Source organism: Heteronotia binoei, chromosome 6 (assembly GCF_032191835.1).
Source record: "Heteronotia binoei isolate CCM8104 ecotype False Entrance Well chromosome 6, APGP_CSIRO_Hbin_v1, whole genome shotgun sequence".
Taxonomy (NCBI): domain Eukaryota; kingdom Metazoa; phylum Chordata; class Lepidosauria; order Squamata; family Gekkonidae; genus Heteronotia; species Heteronotia binoei.
The window spans coordinates 25,389,507-25,405,231 of NC_083228.1; the positions used below are offsets into that span (position 1 = coordinate 25,389,507).

General features: G+C 41.7%; 1 protein-coding gene across 2 annotated transcripts in view; it reads right to left on the minus strand.

The window, feature by feature from the left end:
* The window catches only part of CTNNA3 (catenin alpha 3), a 1,035,346-nt gene that overhangs the window by 371,812 nt on the left and 647,809 nt on the right, over positions 1-15,725 (minus strand). For both annotated transcript variants that reach the window (XM_060241118.1, XM_060241119.1), the window contains one exon: positions 3,028-3,120. In XM_060241118.1, the coding sequence (XP_060097101.1) occupies positions 3,028-3,120 (93 nt within the window). The remainder of the gene's footprint in view (positions 1-3,027; positions 3,121-15,725) is intronic.

A 15,725-nucleotide genomic window follows, 5' to 3' on the forward strand; every position in this document is an offset into this window, starting at 1 on the left:
CCGTTGATTTATACAGGGGCATTATGATACTGGCTGAATTGTTTTCAATTCCCTTCCTAATAATTCCCAGCATGGTGTTGGCCTTTTTTATTGCAATTGCACACTGTCTTGACATTTTCAGTGAATTATCTACCACGACCCCAAGATCTCTCTCTTGATCAGTCTCTGCCAGTTCACACCCCATCAACTTGTATTTGTAGCTGGGATTCTTGGTCCCAATGTGCATTACTTTGCACTTGGCCACATTGAACCTCATCTGCCACATTAATGCCCACTCATCCAGCCTCAAAAGATCCCTTTGGAGTTCCTCACAATCCTCTCTGGTTCTCACCACTCTGAACAATTTAGTGTCATCCGCAAACTTGGCCACTTCATTGCTCACTCCCAACTCTAAATCATTTATGAACAAGTTAAAGAGCATGGGACCCAGTACCGAGCCCTGCGGCACCCCACTGCTTACCATCCTCCACTGTGAAGACAGCCCATTTATACTCACTCTCTGTTTCCTATTAATTAGCCAGTTTTTGATCCACAAGAGGACCTGTCCTTTTACTCCATGACTCTCAAGCTTACTAAGGAGACTTTGATGAGGAATGTTATCAAAAACTTTCTGGAAGTCAAGGTAAATGACATCTATTGGGTCCACATGTTTGTTCACCCCCTCAAAGAGTCAAGGTAAATGACATCTATTGGGTCCACATGTTTGTTCACCCCCTCAAAGAACTGTAACAGGTTAGTGAGGCAAGATCTTCCCTTACAGAACCCATGCTGAGTATTCCTCAATAACTTGTGTTCATCAATGTGCCTACTCATTCTGTCCTTGATAATGCTTTCTACCAACTTCCTGGTATTGAAGTCAGACTGACTGGCCTGTAATTTCCCGGATCTCCTCTGGAACCCTTTTTAAAGATGGGGGTGACATTTGCTACCTTCCAGTCCTCAGGAACAGAGGCAAATTTCAATGAAAGATTACATATTTTTGTCAGGAGATCCACAAGTTCAACTTTGAGTTCTTTCAGAACTCTTGAATGTATGCTGTCCGGACCTGGTGACTTATTAGTTTTTAATTCGTCAATCAGTTGTAGGATCTCCTCTCTTGTCACCTCAATCTGACTCAGGTCTTTCAACACCCCTTCCAAAATTAGTGGTTCTGGAGTGGACAAACACTTCTCATCTTCCACAGTGAAGACTAAGGCAAAAAATTCATTCAGCTTCTCAGCCATTGCCCTATCTGAAGGTGTTGTAATTCCCAGGAGAACTCCAGGTCCCACTTGGAGTAAAGCTCTGCAGTGTAGGATCTTGAGATAGGATAGGAAGGTTGGGTTACTCTTAAATGTGCTGTCATCGAAACTTGGGGGTTTGCCCACCTGAAGTCACAGAAGGGGGAAGGGGGAGACCCGAAGCAAAAAATTGTAGATTCAGAGTACGGGTGACTTTTACATATTGAAGTAAAGAAATTGTCTTCAGATTCTGATCTTTTGTTTATTTTGTGTGAAAGGGTTGTGGGGGTGGTAAGTGCTGTCAAGTCACAGCTGACCTATGGTGATGTCATGCAATTTTCAAAGCAAGAGACGTTCAGAGGTGGTTTGCCATTGCCTGCCTCTCAGTTACGACCCTTGTACACCTTGGAGGCCTCCCATCCAAATAACTAGCCAGGGCTGATTCAGCTTAGTTTTCTAAATCAGCTGCAATCAGGCTAGCCTGAGCTATCCAGGTTGGGGCAGGAAAGAATAGCAGTTGACTTTTACTTAACTAGACACTGATATTGAAAGAGTTGTGAATGAATGCAACACATGTCAAGATACACACCACAATCCACTAAAGCTCAGTTTTTCCACTGAGAAGTAAACAAAAGAAGCCTTGGTCTCTACATAGAGTTTGCTGGTCTCTTTCAGGACGAGACTTCCTAATTATTTCTTAATTCATTTCCAAAATGACTTGAAGTAGCCATCATCCCAGATGTAACCTCAAACATGGCCATCACATTTCTCAGTCAACTTTTTGCAGCTCATGGAGTGCCAAACACAATAGTTTCAGACAATGGCACAGCTTTCACTTCTGCAATTTTCCAAGACTTTGCAAATACAAATCTCATTAGAGTCATTATAGTAGTACCACACAGACCCCAGGTAAATGGACAAGCCGAGTGAATGGTACAGGTTACGAAAGAGGAGCTGAAAAGGATAATTTCTGGGGACCGGGCAACCAGATTGGCAAGATTGGCCCAGAATTAATTGGCGGATGCCATCCAGATCTTGCTTATAGGGATAACTCTCCTTCATCACAAGGAAATTATGATCTTATTACTGAGTTATCTTGAGAAGAGGCTTCCTGTGCTGAATCCTGCCCTACAGTTACTGTTAATAAAGAGGCCTTCAGCCAAACAGAACTAGGTGGGTTTTTTTGTTGTTGTTGCTCCACTATACAACAGTTCAGTTTTTACCATTTCCAGATAAAGGATTACAGGTTGCCAGGATAAGGGGAAACTTTCCTCTGCTTAAGAACTTGGAGAATCAGAGTAGACAGCACTGGGCTGGACGGACCAATAGTCTTAGTCAATATAAGGCAGCTCTTTATGTTCCATGGTCATGCCTGCATGAGCTACGTTCTGCTTCTTTTAACTCCCAACGCCTAGTTCAGATCTCTCTGTCTTTGAGCAGGTAAAAGGAATTTAAAGTACAGAAGAGATAACCATGGATTTCCACTCTAAGAACTAACAATCTTCAGAGCAGGGAGAGATAGAAGAGGTGCAGCCCACAGAAAGGGATCCTCCTAACCCTTTTTAATGGGATTACACTGGACAGATAGCACAGATGGACAAGGTAGCAAGGTGCTTCTGACAGGGAGACAAGGCGTTCTCTGCACATTGGAAGCTGTGCAGTTGTTGGACACTCATGCATTCCTCTCTTCCATTTTTGTAAATACAAACAACTAATTCATTCATTACATAATACACTGCTGAGGAGAAAGTTATACAAAACTGAAAATTATGGCATGCACACTGCACGCTTATAAGGAAGTATATACCTGGGGGCACAAAGTCTCCATTTGACTGGCTGCCATTTGGACAATTTTAATTCCATCTTCATTCGTTGATAGCGTGCAAGCGAGATTAGCCACCTAGAGGGGGGAAAGACAAAATTGAAGTATTTCTTCCCAACAGCCACACAGTTTCATTAGAAAGTTATTTCCGTGACTGAATGGAAGCATCCCTCCCTTGTGCAAAGCTTTTGCTGCCCTTCAATTCCAGACAATGCCCTCTATGTATTTAGAAGGGTGATATGCCAAGATGCCAATCACAAGTAGATTAGACATCTGTGGTCAACAGGAAATTGAGGCTGTCTGCCATTATCAGTTTATAGTGCTAGATTTATACTTTGCCTAAGGAGAAATATTTATTGCCATTTATTGCTAGAGTGACAGAAGGATGTGACCTAAAGAAAATCTGTGTGTTGTTAAATAATGAGGAGAAATATGTCACAGTTGTTTTATGCTGTAGCCACACAGAAGCTAAGGAGACCATTTAATCAGTCTTGCTGACATGAACGCCATGACGCAGTTTGTCTTGATACAGTTTATTTTGATTTTTGCTTTTGTACAAGCATTTTAATCTATTTATTAATGCAATATGTTAGGCCTTCTGTTCCAACAAACAAACATTTTGACAGGGATGGAAATTATGGGTTGAAGCCAAAGGTGGTTTTCCAATTAATATTGTTTTCCAATTAATATTGTTACTTATAGGGTTGTCAGGTCCCCTTGTCGAGCTGGTGGGGAAATCTGGAGGACATTCTGAGAATGGGCAGCATGCCACACAATGTGCCAACGTCACCCAGAAATGACTTCATTGCATTGGTGATATTGGGGGTGATGCTTTGGTATCCTGGCAAAACTCTATGGTAAAATTGGCATCAAACCATAGAGTTTTCCCCCAAAAGAAGGGTCTTTGCATAATGTCCCTGACACAATGACATCACTTCTGTGTGACATCTTCACAGCAGGATGTCTTGCAGGGATACTGCTGTTTGGGGCAGGGTTTCCTCCACTGGTCAGTTGGTTGACATTGGACAGAAGCCCCCAAAACTGGGGGATTCATAGAATCTCAGAGTTGGAAGAAACCTCCAGGGTCATCTAGTCCAATCCCCTGCATGATATAGAAAATTCACAAGTACTTCCCCTTACCCACACACACACAGTACAAGAACACAATACAAGAACTCGTGGGCATTCGATAAAATTGCTGAGCAGACAGGTTAAGACGGATAAAAGGAAGTACTTCTTCACCCAAAGGGTGATTAACATGTGGAATTCACTGCCACAGGAGGTGGTGGCGGCCACAAGTATAGCCACCTTCAAGAGGGGTTTAGATAAAAATATGGAGCACAGGTCCATCAGTGGCTATTAGCCACAGTGTATGGAGCACAGGTCCATCAGTGGCTATTAGCCACAGTGTATGGAGCACAGGTCCATCAGTGGCTATTAGCCACAGTGTATGTGTGTATATAACATTTTTTGCCACTGTGTGACACAGAGTGTTGGACTTGATGGGCCGTTGGCCTGATCCAACATGGCTTCTCTTATGTTCTTATGTTCTTACAGTGACCCCTGCTCTGAGTCCAGAAGATGACAAAAAGAAAACCCTCTCCAGGATTCCTGGCAAAACTAGCCTGGAGAAAAATTGCTGCCTGACCCCAAACAGCATTTCCCTGGTGTGTAAGAAAGGGCCATGAGAACTAAGCACTGATGCAACCCTTTCTGCCCTCCTTCTGGTCTGCCTAAGTTCACAGAATCATCATTGCTGTCAGATGGCCATCTAAACTCTGTTTAAAAACCTCCAGAGAAGGAGAGCCCACCACCTCCCAAGGAAGCCTGTTCCACTGAGGAATTGCCCTGTCAGGAAGTTCTTCCTAATGTTGAGCCAGACACTCTTTTAATTTCAACCCACTGGCTCTGGTCCAACCTTCTGGGGCAACAGAAAATAACTCCACACCATCCTCTATATGACAGCTCTTCAAGTACTTGAAGATAGTGATCATATCACCTCTCCATTTCCCTCCAGGCTAAACATACCCAGATTCATGTGATCTGGACACTATACTTCTGTTGATACAGCCCAAAATTGCATTGGCTTTTTTAGCCACTGCATCATACTGCTGACTCATGTTCATTCTATGGTCCACTAAGACCTCTAGATCTTTTTCACACAATCTACTGCCAAGCCAGAGCTAGATTTATGCACTATATGTTAAGGTCTCAAAGTATAAGTGGCCTCTAAGTGCAGAAAAATTGCTAAACATCACTAAATTGCTGAGGAGATGCTATGGGGACTCTAAAATTGATATTGTTTAGGACATAGGGTGCGTTTTAATCAGGTCCTGGATCCGGCCTTTGGAGGATACACTGCAGTTGAGGATGTTTTGAAATCCTGTCAACAAATGAATACTATAAAGATACCTTCAATCTTTAAAGTTCATTTCATAACAAAGAAAGAGGACTTTTTAAGAGCCCATTTCTGGAACTTTCTGTTGTTGAGTAGAGCTTCCTCCCTGTTTTGTAAAACTGAAAGCAAACCAAGAAGTAGCAATTCCCAACTATTTAAAATGAAATCTTGTGCATTATAGGCTGGAAGAAAGGTGCTCAGAACCTAGCATGCCAAATGTAAACAATCGTTTGTGCTTCCTTTAACGAGGAGTCAACTCAAATTGGCTGCAAGAAATCAGCATTTCACAGAGTTGTAGTCTATTAGTCTGAGGATTATTTTTAATATATCACACAGACATGTGGTTTCCTTTGCTGCCTTCTACATCTTGCCTCATCCAAGAGCCTTAAATGTTATGGAGTCTCACAGTTGAAGAGGACATACGGCCAAAGCATGAACAGTCAGAAGAGCCTTTTAGATACAAGTGTGGTATACTGAAGCATTCCTTTGATATGCCTTCAACATTTTGCCTTGCTTTCATTTAGGGGAAAAACCCTTTATCTATAGAAAGTCTGTCAGCTGCTGTCAAACAACTTCTTTTTTTTTTTAGCTTATCACAAACTACTGAGATAATTTACTAGAGAGGGAGAGGAAATGAATGCTAGCAATGCACGCTAAACCTGCCAAAATGCAATCATAGCTTCAGAACATCTTCTGTGCAGATTGCTAGAATCTTTAATTATTGTTAAATTTTGAAAGAATATCTCATGCATAATCATTCCCCTCTATCGCTAATGATTCCATTAGGGATACAATCAAGAGGTAAAGAGCTTAATTACCTGCCCACATGAGATTTAGGTTTTATAAACAGGAGAGTATAGTAGGATGAAGAACTATAAAGTTACCACTTTTACTGGACATGACATAGACTCCTCAAAAATCATCTATGAGGGAATTCTTTCTTTATTTCTTCCTGCCTTTCTGGTGAAATTAAGGACTTTGTGATGAATGAACAGTATTATTGCCTAATATCGTTACAGCAAATAAGATAATTTAAATAAGAAATCTGGTCAGGACAGGGGAAGTCTCATATAAGCACTCAATACAATTGAAGATTTCCAAGGAACAATTAGGTAATATTAAAGCTCATTGAGAGATTTGGCAAACAATAGGTCAAAAATTCACAGGGAAGCCTTTTTGACTTGAAATAGAAATTCCTCCTTCCCTCAGACACTCATCAGTTTTGTCTTTTTCATTGACCAGTAGCAATTTTGTTCTGTCCTGCTCCTGGTTTTCATGATTCCATTAATCTTTAAACACAAATATCCCTGAGTCAGGGCAGAAAGCATTGCCCTCACTCTGTTTTGGCTTCTGATTATCACTTGACTAAATCTCAGTGGTGTCATCATGAAGCTGAAACAGCCCTAGCATCATGAGTCAGCCAGGGCTCAGCAATAGCAAAGACTCCACAGAAGAAGAATAGTATTCCCTACATCCAGGGCCGGCTCGCCCATTAGGCAAACTAGGCAGTTGCCTATGGCACCGGGAGGGGGGTGGCAAATTGGGCTCCCCCCTCCCAGTGCCCAAGACAACCGCCTAGTTTGCATCTCCCCCCTACCACTGCCACCGCTGCTACTCCTGCTGCTGCTGCCACCACCACCAGCCCCCTCCCTTCTGCCACTCTTCCTCCCCACTCCCTGCAATGAGGTTGGGCCCTATCAGCTTCGAGGCAACCACACATTTTTTGAAGCCAGCACTGGAGAAGGCTTCATTCCCCCTCTCTTCTGGTTCTGGAAAGGAGGGGGGAGAAGCCTCCTCCCATGCTGACTTCAAAAAATGTGTGGCTGCCTTGAAGCCAGTAGGGCCAAGCCTCGTCACGGTGAGCTTGGGTGGGTGGGGGGTGCAGCGGAGAGAGGGTGGGGAGCGGCAGCAGCAGGGGAGTACCAGACAGGGAGCCTGCCTGGGGTGCCATGTGCCCTAGGGCTGGCACTGCCTACACCCTTAGAGCACTGCAGACTGAGGCTGAGAACAGAACTACATGCAAAAAGACAAAGTGCACGCCTCCTGGCCTGCTGCCAGCTACTTGATGATGATGAAGATAAATAGTTGCAGGAATATTTCTGGGCATCTGACTGCAAGCATGACCCTTAGGCATAGGGCTATAAAATCCAGCCAAGAGAGGGTGTTACACAAGGATGCAATACATAGATGCTGACCTGCTGCCACAACCTCACCTGACTCCTAGAACTCTGATCCTCTGATGTCAGACTGCATTTCCTTACCTTGCTTACTCTCTCTTCTCCTCTGACCTCAGACGGAACAAACTTATCTATGTTCCTCTGACATGGAGCTGAATGATACTGGACTTCAGAACCTGATTTCAATGGACTTAGAAAGGTGTAACCCTGTGTGAGCCTTATAAATTTGCAAAAATATGATTGTGCATTCTATTTATTTTATTTATTTACATTTATACTCCACCTTTCTCCCTAGAGTAGATCCAAATTACTTTACATCATTTGCTTCTCCTCCATTGTATCCAGAAAACAACTCTGTGAGGTACGTTAGGCTGAGAGTGAGTGACTGGAACAAGGTCACCCAGTAAACATCCATGGAACTGTGGAGATTTGAACTTGGTTTTCCTAGATCCTATTCCAATACTCTAAGCACTACACCAAGTCTACTGGGAAAAGCAGGAACAGTGTGGCAAGGCTGCTTGAGCAGACTTTTATCCTTCCTCCTATGGAAGGATGAAATCTATAATGCAATATTCATAGATGATGGTTTTATTATATACATAAAACAGGTATTAGCATTATTGTCAAATGAACGATTGGAACAAATAAGAATTCAACCAAATGTTACATGGGTAAAAGGCAACAATAGTTTCACTTAATATTTTTAAAAAGGATTATGCTTTTCAAAGGACTAGTCCTGGGAAAAGCAGGTACACCACATACTGGAAAAAGATAAGCAATACTCAGGGCTCTGATCACACGTAAAATTAGAAATCCTGAATGGTCTATTGCTGTCTGCATGGTTGCAGTACCATCCTAAGCAAAGTTATATCCTTCTAAGTCCATTAACTTCAGTGGACTTAGAAAGGCGTAATTTTGCTTAGGATGGCACTGAAAGGACACATGTGTGTGTGTTGGCTTGCAGACTACAAATATCAGGTACCAGACGTTAGGCAAAGCAAAGTCATTCAGTCCAAGGTCAGAGGTTCAGAAGTCAGGCAAGGCAGAGTCAGTAACAAGCCTACTGGTCAACTTCTGTTAACTCAAGGCTGGCTACAAGGGTCTCCTCTTCTCCTGTGGAGTCCTTGCTATCGCTGAGCCCTGCCTGACACATGACAGTGTGTGTGTGTGTGTGTGTGTGTGTGTGTGTGTATGGTGGTGGAAAGTCCCAGCTGACTTACAGAAACAGTATAGGGTCTTCAAGGCAAGAAACAAACAGAAGTGGTTTTCCATTGCCCGCCTCAACCCTAGTCTCCCATCCAAGTACTAAACAGGACTAATACTGCTTAGCTTCCAAGATCTGATAAGATCAGGCTAGCCTGGGCTATTTCTCTCAGTGCATACATATAGACAGAGGGATATCTTTCATAGACAGTCCACACACCCAAAAATAAACTTCCTAAATTCATAGTAATGTCTTAAAAATTTTCCTTTAGGCTAATCAAAATCTTTGAGCACATGTACTAGCAAATGGGGGGGGGGGAGAGTACTGACTATCTCCCCTTTCAGACAGGGCTGTATCTGAGCAGTGATTTGAAAATATTAGTATGCAAAATGTCAAGCCTGCTTAAATTACCTTCAAGTGCACTAGTATTAAAATATATTAAAGCCCTGAAACCAATCTGATGGTACCAAAACTCAGACAAAGAAATGCAGTAAGGAAGCTTAGATTTATATAGAGAAAAACTGAACTCCTGACAGAAAGGTTATAAGTGCCAGCTTGTACCAAGATAGAATTTGCAGCTGGGACATAAATCTTCTCAAAGACATCATCCATCATTACCTATGGAAATACTTTATAAGGGGGATCTTTTAAAAAATTGAAAACGCAAATGGTAGCTGAACAGAGCAATCCTTAATAACACTTCCTGAAATTTAGCATCATTGAATGGGTTTTAGTAGTATTCTGCATAGACCTATTTAGGATTGCTTGTGAAATTCAGTTTTTGACAGTGAAGAACATTACAGTAGGATTGCCTACTACAACTTACTCTAGAGGCAAATCCAATACCTTAGATGACAGAAAAAATAATTAAGATGATTATGTATTATTTTAAGATCTGTAGAATAAATGATTCTTAAAACTATGTTGTATTGTATGCATTATTCAGGTAGTTTAAGTTATGCAGGAAATTTTTATATCTATGTACTGATGCAGTTTTTGGCAAAAACGATGATGGGAGGTACCTCATTGCAACAGCTGCATTTGAGTAATATTTCAGACATGAAGGTTTAATTACACTAATCAATGAAGAAAAACCAATAAATACAGATTTTTAAAATCTTACAAACAAACCCAAACAAATGTATTACAAAATGAATTTACATTCCATAAATGACATGGTCACCTACTTAGCTTTAATCAATCAAATTATGTTTCCTTTCTCCATAAACTAATTTCATAAGATACACACATTTTGCCTTTGATAGTTACAGAAACCTGGTGGCAGACAGCGTTTTCCCATTTTTGACATGGGACTGTTCTCACTCATATTAAAAAATTAAACACTTTTTTAAATATCACTGACTCAAGATAAAGCTGGTAATGCTAAGACTGGACTGATAAGTCAGAGATTCACAAATGGATGTGTGAACTCTCCCTAGTGAAAAGGCTGGGTTAGGATCTTAGGATTCTCACCTGCTAAGTGAAAAGATTTGCTCTGTTGGAGGAAGGCTTGTTCAGTTTGTAGAAGTAACTCATAAGTTCCAAACTATGCCATATATTATCTAGCAGCAACTCAGGACATGTATACACTCAACAGGATGCCAATGCTGGATCTTCAGTGAGTGTACCTGTCTGGAACACACGCTGTAAACACGTGGGCTGGATGGACATTTTCTTGAGTTTTTAGATCTTTACTTAAAGAATCTTGTTTTATACCTAAAAATGTAATCTTTGAATCAACCCTCAGTTAATGCAATGCTTTGTCTGTGGTGTTTGAACTGTGATAGCTGTTTTGCTTGTGGACATCATCACTTGGAATTGCAATTATTGGGTGATAAATTGGGAGAACTCACCCCCAAAATATAGAGAAGACATCACCACCCAAAATTTGCCCAAGGACCTCAGAAGGACTACATGGAACATGAGTTTAAGTTCAACAAGGTCACCACTTTATTGAAAGAACTGCAGTACACCTCAGTCATACTTGGTATACTGAGTTATGGCAGATAGCTGTGACTGAAAAATTAACAAACCAAATCAGAACAATTAAAGACAATGCTAAAACTTTAGATGTCTTTGAAATGTGGCATGATTTTATTTTGTACATAACTCAGAACAATCCTCAAAGTACGTTTAAGCCCTTCCTCAGGTTATGGGGGGAAATTAAGACTCTCTCTACATTTTAACTATATTTGTTTAAAGGTTAAAAAATGCTGAGCTCTCTATCAATGCTTCAGTTTGCTTAACTAGTTTTTTTTGTGTGTGGTGTTATACGTTCATTGTAGTTTTTTTTTTATTTTGGGGGGAGGGGGATGTTTCTTCTTTGTAGTTGTCTCTGTATATTGCCTTTATGCCTTCTTTAAAAAAATAATTTCTAAAAAAAAAAAGATTCCTTTACAAATCTGGATCAGTGGACAGGACTGTCTAATTGGGGGGTGAATACTTCCTACGTCGCTCTGAACCAACTAGCTGGCACCTGTACTGCTTGATCAATGGAAGGATGGTAAACAACATCTGGCAAGGGATTGAAGGAACATGGAGTTTCTTCTCCCACACTGCATGCAATTTCTATTCAAATGCCCACTGGCCATTGCAAATTGCTTCATGACCTTCCCTAGAAAACTCCTCTCCATCCAAGAGGCTGGGAAGTGGACTTCCTCTTATTTTTCTGATTTCTGCAGAGCAGCCACTATGAAAAAAATTTGCAACCCGTTTCCAGCCGTGAACGTTACAAACATTAGCAGCATTCCTATTTCTCACACAATTTTCTTTTCACCCCAGCTTTCTTCTACACTTGGAACATCTTGCTGCATTGAAAGTCTCACAAATTAAATCTTGCTGAAAGCAAGTGAAATTCTCTCGAGACCCATGATACTGAGGCGAGTTTTATTCTTCCATCTTTCAATGTGACTGCCAAAGCAAGATGATGGTATTTCATGGATTTCTTGAGGGTGGGGGTGGATCTACTTGACTGATAAATTTAAGTAGCTCAGTTTAGGAGGCAAAGGTAGAAGCAGGTGACAAAGCCATTACAGTCAGAGAGTAGTTCTTTTTGAGCTATTCAACCCTCACCTTGACATTTCTTGGCAGTGAAAATTGCCTCCTCTTGAATCTGCTTTTCCCTAGAAGCTGCTGCCATTGAGGACTAAACATTATTTATTTACAAACTGTCATCTGCGCCTGTGACGATTTACAGAAGAACGTAGGTCATCCTTGTGTGGTGGTTTGCTAGAACTCTAACCACCACTTTCTCCAATGAAAGGGGAAAGAGAATTGGTGCCTTTATTAGAAGGTGCCAGGACAACAGAGCTACCGCTGCAGCACTGTGCAGGTGCATAGCTTCTGAGGGCATAGCAGAATCTAGCACCATCAAGTGATGATACCATCTGCACTTTGGGCTGCATACTCTGGTTTCGGAAATTCCTGGACACATTGAAAGTGGAGCCTGGGGAGGGCAAGATTTGGAGAAGGAAGGAACCTCAGTGGGATATAATGCCATAGAGTCTACTCTCTGAAGCAGCCATTTTCTCTGGAGTAACTGATCTCTGTAGGCTGGAGATCAGTTGTAATTCCAAGAGATCTCCAGGCCCCACCTGGAGATTAGCAATCCTAAATGCACCTATACTTGGTTCTGCTAAACCACAGCAGCTGTGCATCTGAACGATGCTGTAGTACCATCAGTGCAGTCAAGGTGTCACAGTCAATGGTAGTCATTCCTAGCATGGGTGCAGAAGATGACATCACTTCCTGCAACCACATGTTGTTATGCACTCAATAGCTTTGGACCTATAGTTGCCCCAGTGTCTCTGTTACTGCCTCCAGATGCCCTCCAATAAAGGGACAATATCTCCTTCCCCCTTAAGCGACACTAACCGAGTCCTCACAATGAAAAAACCCATCAGCAAATTTAGCTGGAGCCTTTAACTAAAGCTGAGGAAACTTTGAAAACTTTCTGACTTGATTCCAGTATCTCCGTGCCAAGTTATTTTTCCCCTCCTGAAAAATAACCCAGGAGACTATTTTCTCACCAGGTTTTTTTTTTCCCTCACGCTGAATTTTCCCATTAAAATTAACAGATCTTTCAGTATTGCTTTGCTTATAAATGACACATTATGTATAACAGAGGGAGAAGGAGAAAAGAAAGCCGAGGGTAAACAAGGAAAGGATCGTTTCCATTCAGTTCTGTGCTTACCTTGCGAAGTTATACCAAAGGTTTGATAGAAAAGGTGGGTTTTGAGAGAAGGATGCCTGCCTTGTGTTCGGGGTTCTGGGAGGATGTTCCAGGCATTAAGGATAGCAACGGAGCAAGGGTGGGATTGATCAAGTGACCTTCAAACAGCTGCACCATATCTTTGTGCAGAGTGCCCTTTGCAACCAGCAGAACAAAATTACCATAGGCAAATAATGCGATGGGACTGATCGCAAAAGAGATTTTCATCACGTGAAACGGAGTTTTCTTTTTTCTGCGCTTGTCCCAGCAAACAGGTGCCAGCCAACCTAAGGCAACAACAACCGAGAGGAGGATGCGCAGGAGCACTGCAATCTCCCCCATGCCAGAAAATGCATTCAGAGAACTCTAGCTGATATGGGGCCTGTACCAGAAGCAACACAGAGCAACTTCAGGTGTTTCATGTAACCCTTTTCTACCATCTGCACGGGCTTGTCTGCAGTCAACTGGAACCTTGTTTGTAACATCCGGTTTGTTAAGTTGTACAGGTTGCCTTTGCATTGACAGCCTGCATCACACCCAAGTTCCCCGTCGGATGTTACACACAAAGGTCACCAGCTGGCTGTGGAGCTATGCACGCAACTAATGACTTGATGGCACTTGTTTGGAACATCTGCACCGCTCATAGTCACAGACCCTTTGGGAATTAAAGGGGAGCTACAAAACCTGACAATGACAGAACATTCTGCTGTGCCAAACAGCACAGCGAAGATCTCACTCAGTTGCAATGGGAATGTAACAATAACCATGAGCCTTAAGTATATTTGACAAGCCTGATTGAGCATATGTTTTCTGAACCATTGTTTTCTTCCCAGTTCATTAGAGGTCAAGCAGAAATATGATGTAAGGCTAATAATCCTTAATCGGCTAAGTGCAAAAGACATTTCTCAGCAGTGCTGAAACTGATGAGTATGGTTATTAAAATTGCCATGACACGCCAGCAGTCTTGGGTTTACCCATGAGAAATGCAAAATTACAAAAACAGCCCTTGCTCTAAAAGACTATGAATGCCATTGCCAGTAATAAAAAAGCCACAGTGAAACTGTTTGAGTTGGCTGAACATCCAACAATGTGCGGACTCCTGTATTAATAACACATTAATAAAATATTGCAGGGATAGTTCTGCTTAGTATAGCTCAAAGAACCTTTATATTTGTATGTCTGTAAGTATGTATATATGTATGCAAATAATTCATAGCCCGCCTTTCTCACTGGGACTCAAGGTGGATTAACATAGAGTCAATACAATCAACAAGATGGAACGTCCGTAAATAATTAAATAGGATCTGGGTTGTAGAACCAACTGGAAGTCCAAAAAAACAACTGAACATAAGTGTTAACATGACAAATTAAATGATGCAATATTATACAACAGGATCCCACCCACAGCAAACTGTACACAGTACAGACCACAGTCCCCAATAATTTATCAAAGTAACTCTGTGAAGTCTTTTGTGCAGTGCTACCCTATTCCCTGCATAGAAAAGCCCTCTGAATAATTAGTTTAGCATCATTTATGGAAAGCCAGGAAAGGTGGAGCCTTCCTGACTCCCTTTGGCACAAGGTGGGGGCTACAACAGAGAAGGCAGATATCCCAGCAGTTGTTGATATTTCCAATATGCGGGTTAGCACCTGCAGAAGTCCTTGCTCAGATGAGTGCATAGTGGCAGAGCACAGGAAGAGAGATGGTCTCACAGATAAGAGAGTCCAAGGCCATAAAGGGGTTTGCATGTCATAGACATGCTGACCAATGGGCAGCTAGCAGAGTAACTGTAGAATGGAAATAATACACATACTCCATCCAGCTCCTGGTATATAGCTGAGCAGCAGAATTTTGAAATAACTAATGTTCCCTTGCAAAACAAAACAGAATGGCTACAACTTTAAGTATGGGTCCTTGCTTTCCTATTCCACCTGTTCCTTACGCAAGTGATCATAAGAGTGCTCACTCCTCTTCCAATTAGCAAATTCTGCTAATGCTTGGCAAAGAGGAGGAAAGTGGTCCAGACATGCCAGTGAGAGGGCCTGGTTTACTCTTGCAGTTGATTTGCAGAACAAACTGCACCACACAAGTATCCACAACAGTTTACAAGATCAGTCCATGGCATCTAGTTTGAAAGAGCAAGTCAGTGCAGTCACATACCACAACAAAAGGAACCCATTTACTGTGTTTTAAAGATAGGATATTACAGTATTACCATGTTTCTTGATCTGAGCATAGATAGAGATGAAAACAAATGGCTTTTATGTTTGATATAGTGAATTTTACATTATGCTGCCATCCCCTGAGTGTTATCTTAAACATTTGTTCAAGGGTCCCTTTTCACTATGTTGATATTAAGCTTGCACTGCTATCAAAGATGATCAAGAAGGATAAGAAGCTATAGTAAAGACCCAAACTAATGCAAAGACAATGACTCAAACAAGTGAATCTTCCAGCCACTCAGTAATATTTTATTTTAACAATATAATTGCTGACAGTTTTGGTCTCAGTGAAAGCAATAACATAAACCAATCAGTTGTACCTCACTTTGGATACAGGATATGTGCATTTGTAGACAAGCATTTACAAATCTACAAAGATACCCAATAATGGGAAACCTTGCACTGGCAGCCCTTAACCCCCTCCCTCCTTCCACAACTCAGTAGGGGTGGGTGGGGGAATTCTGAGGAAAT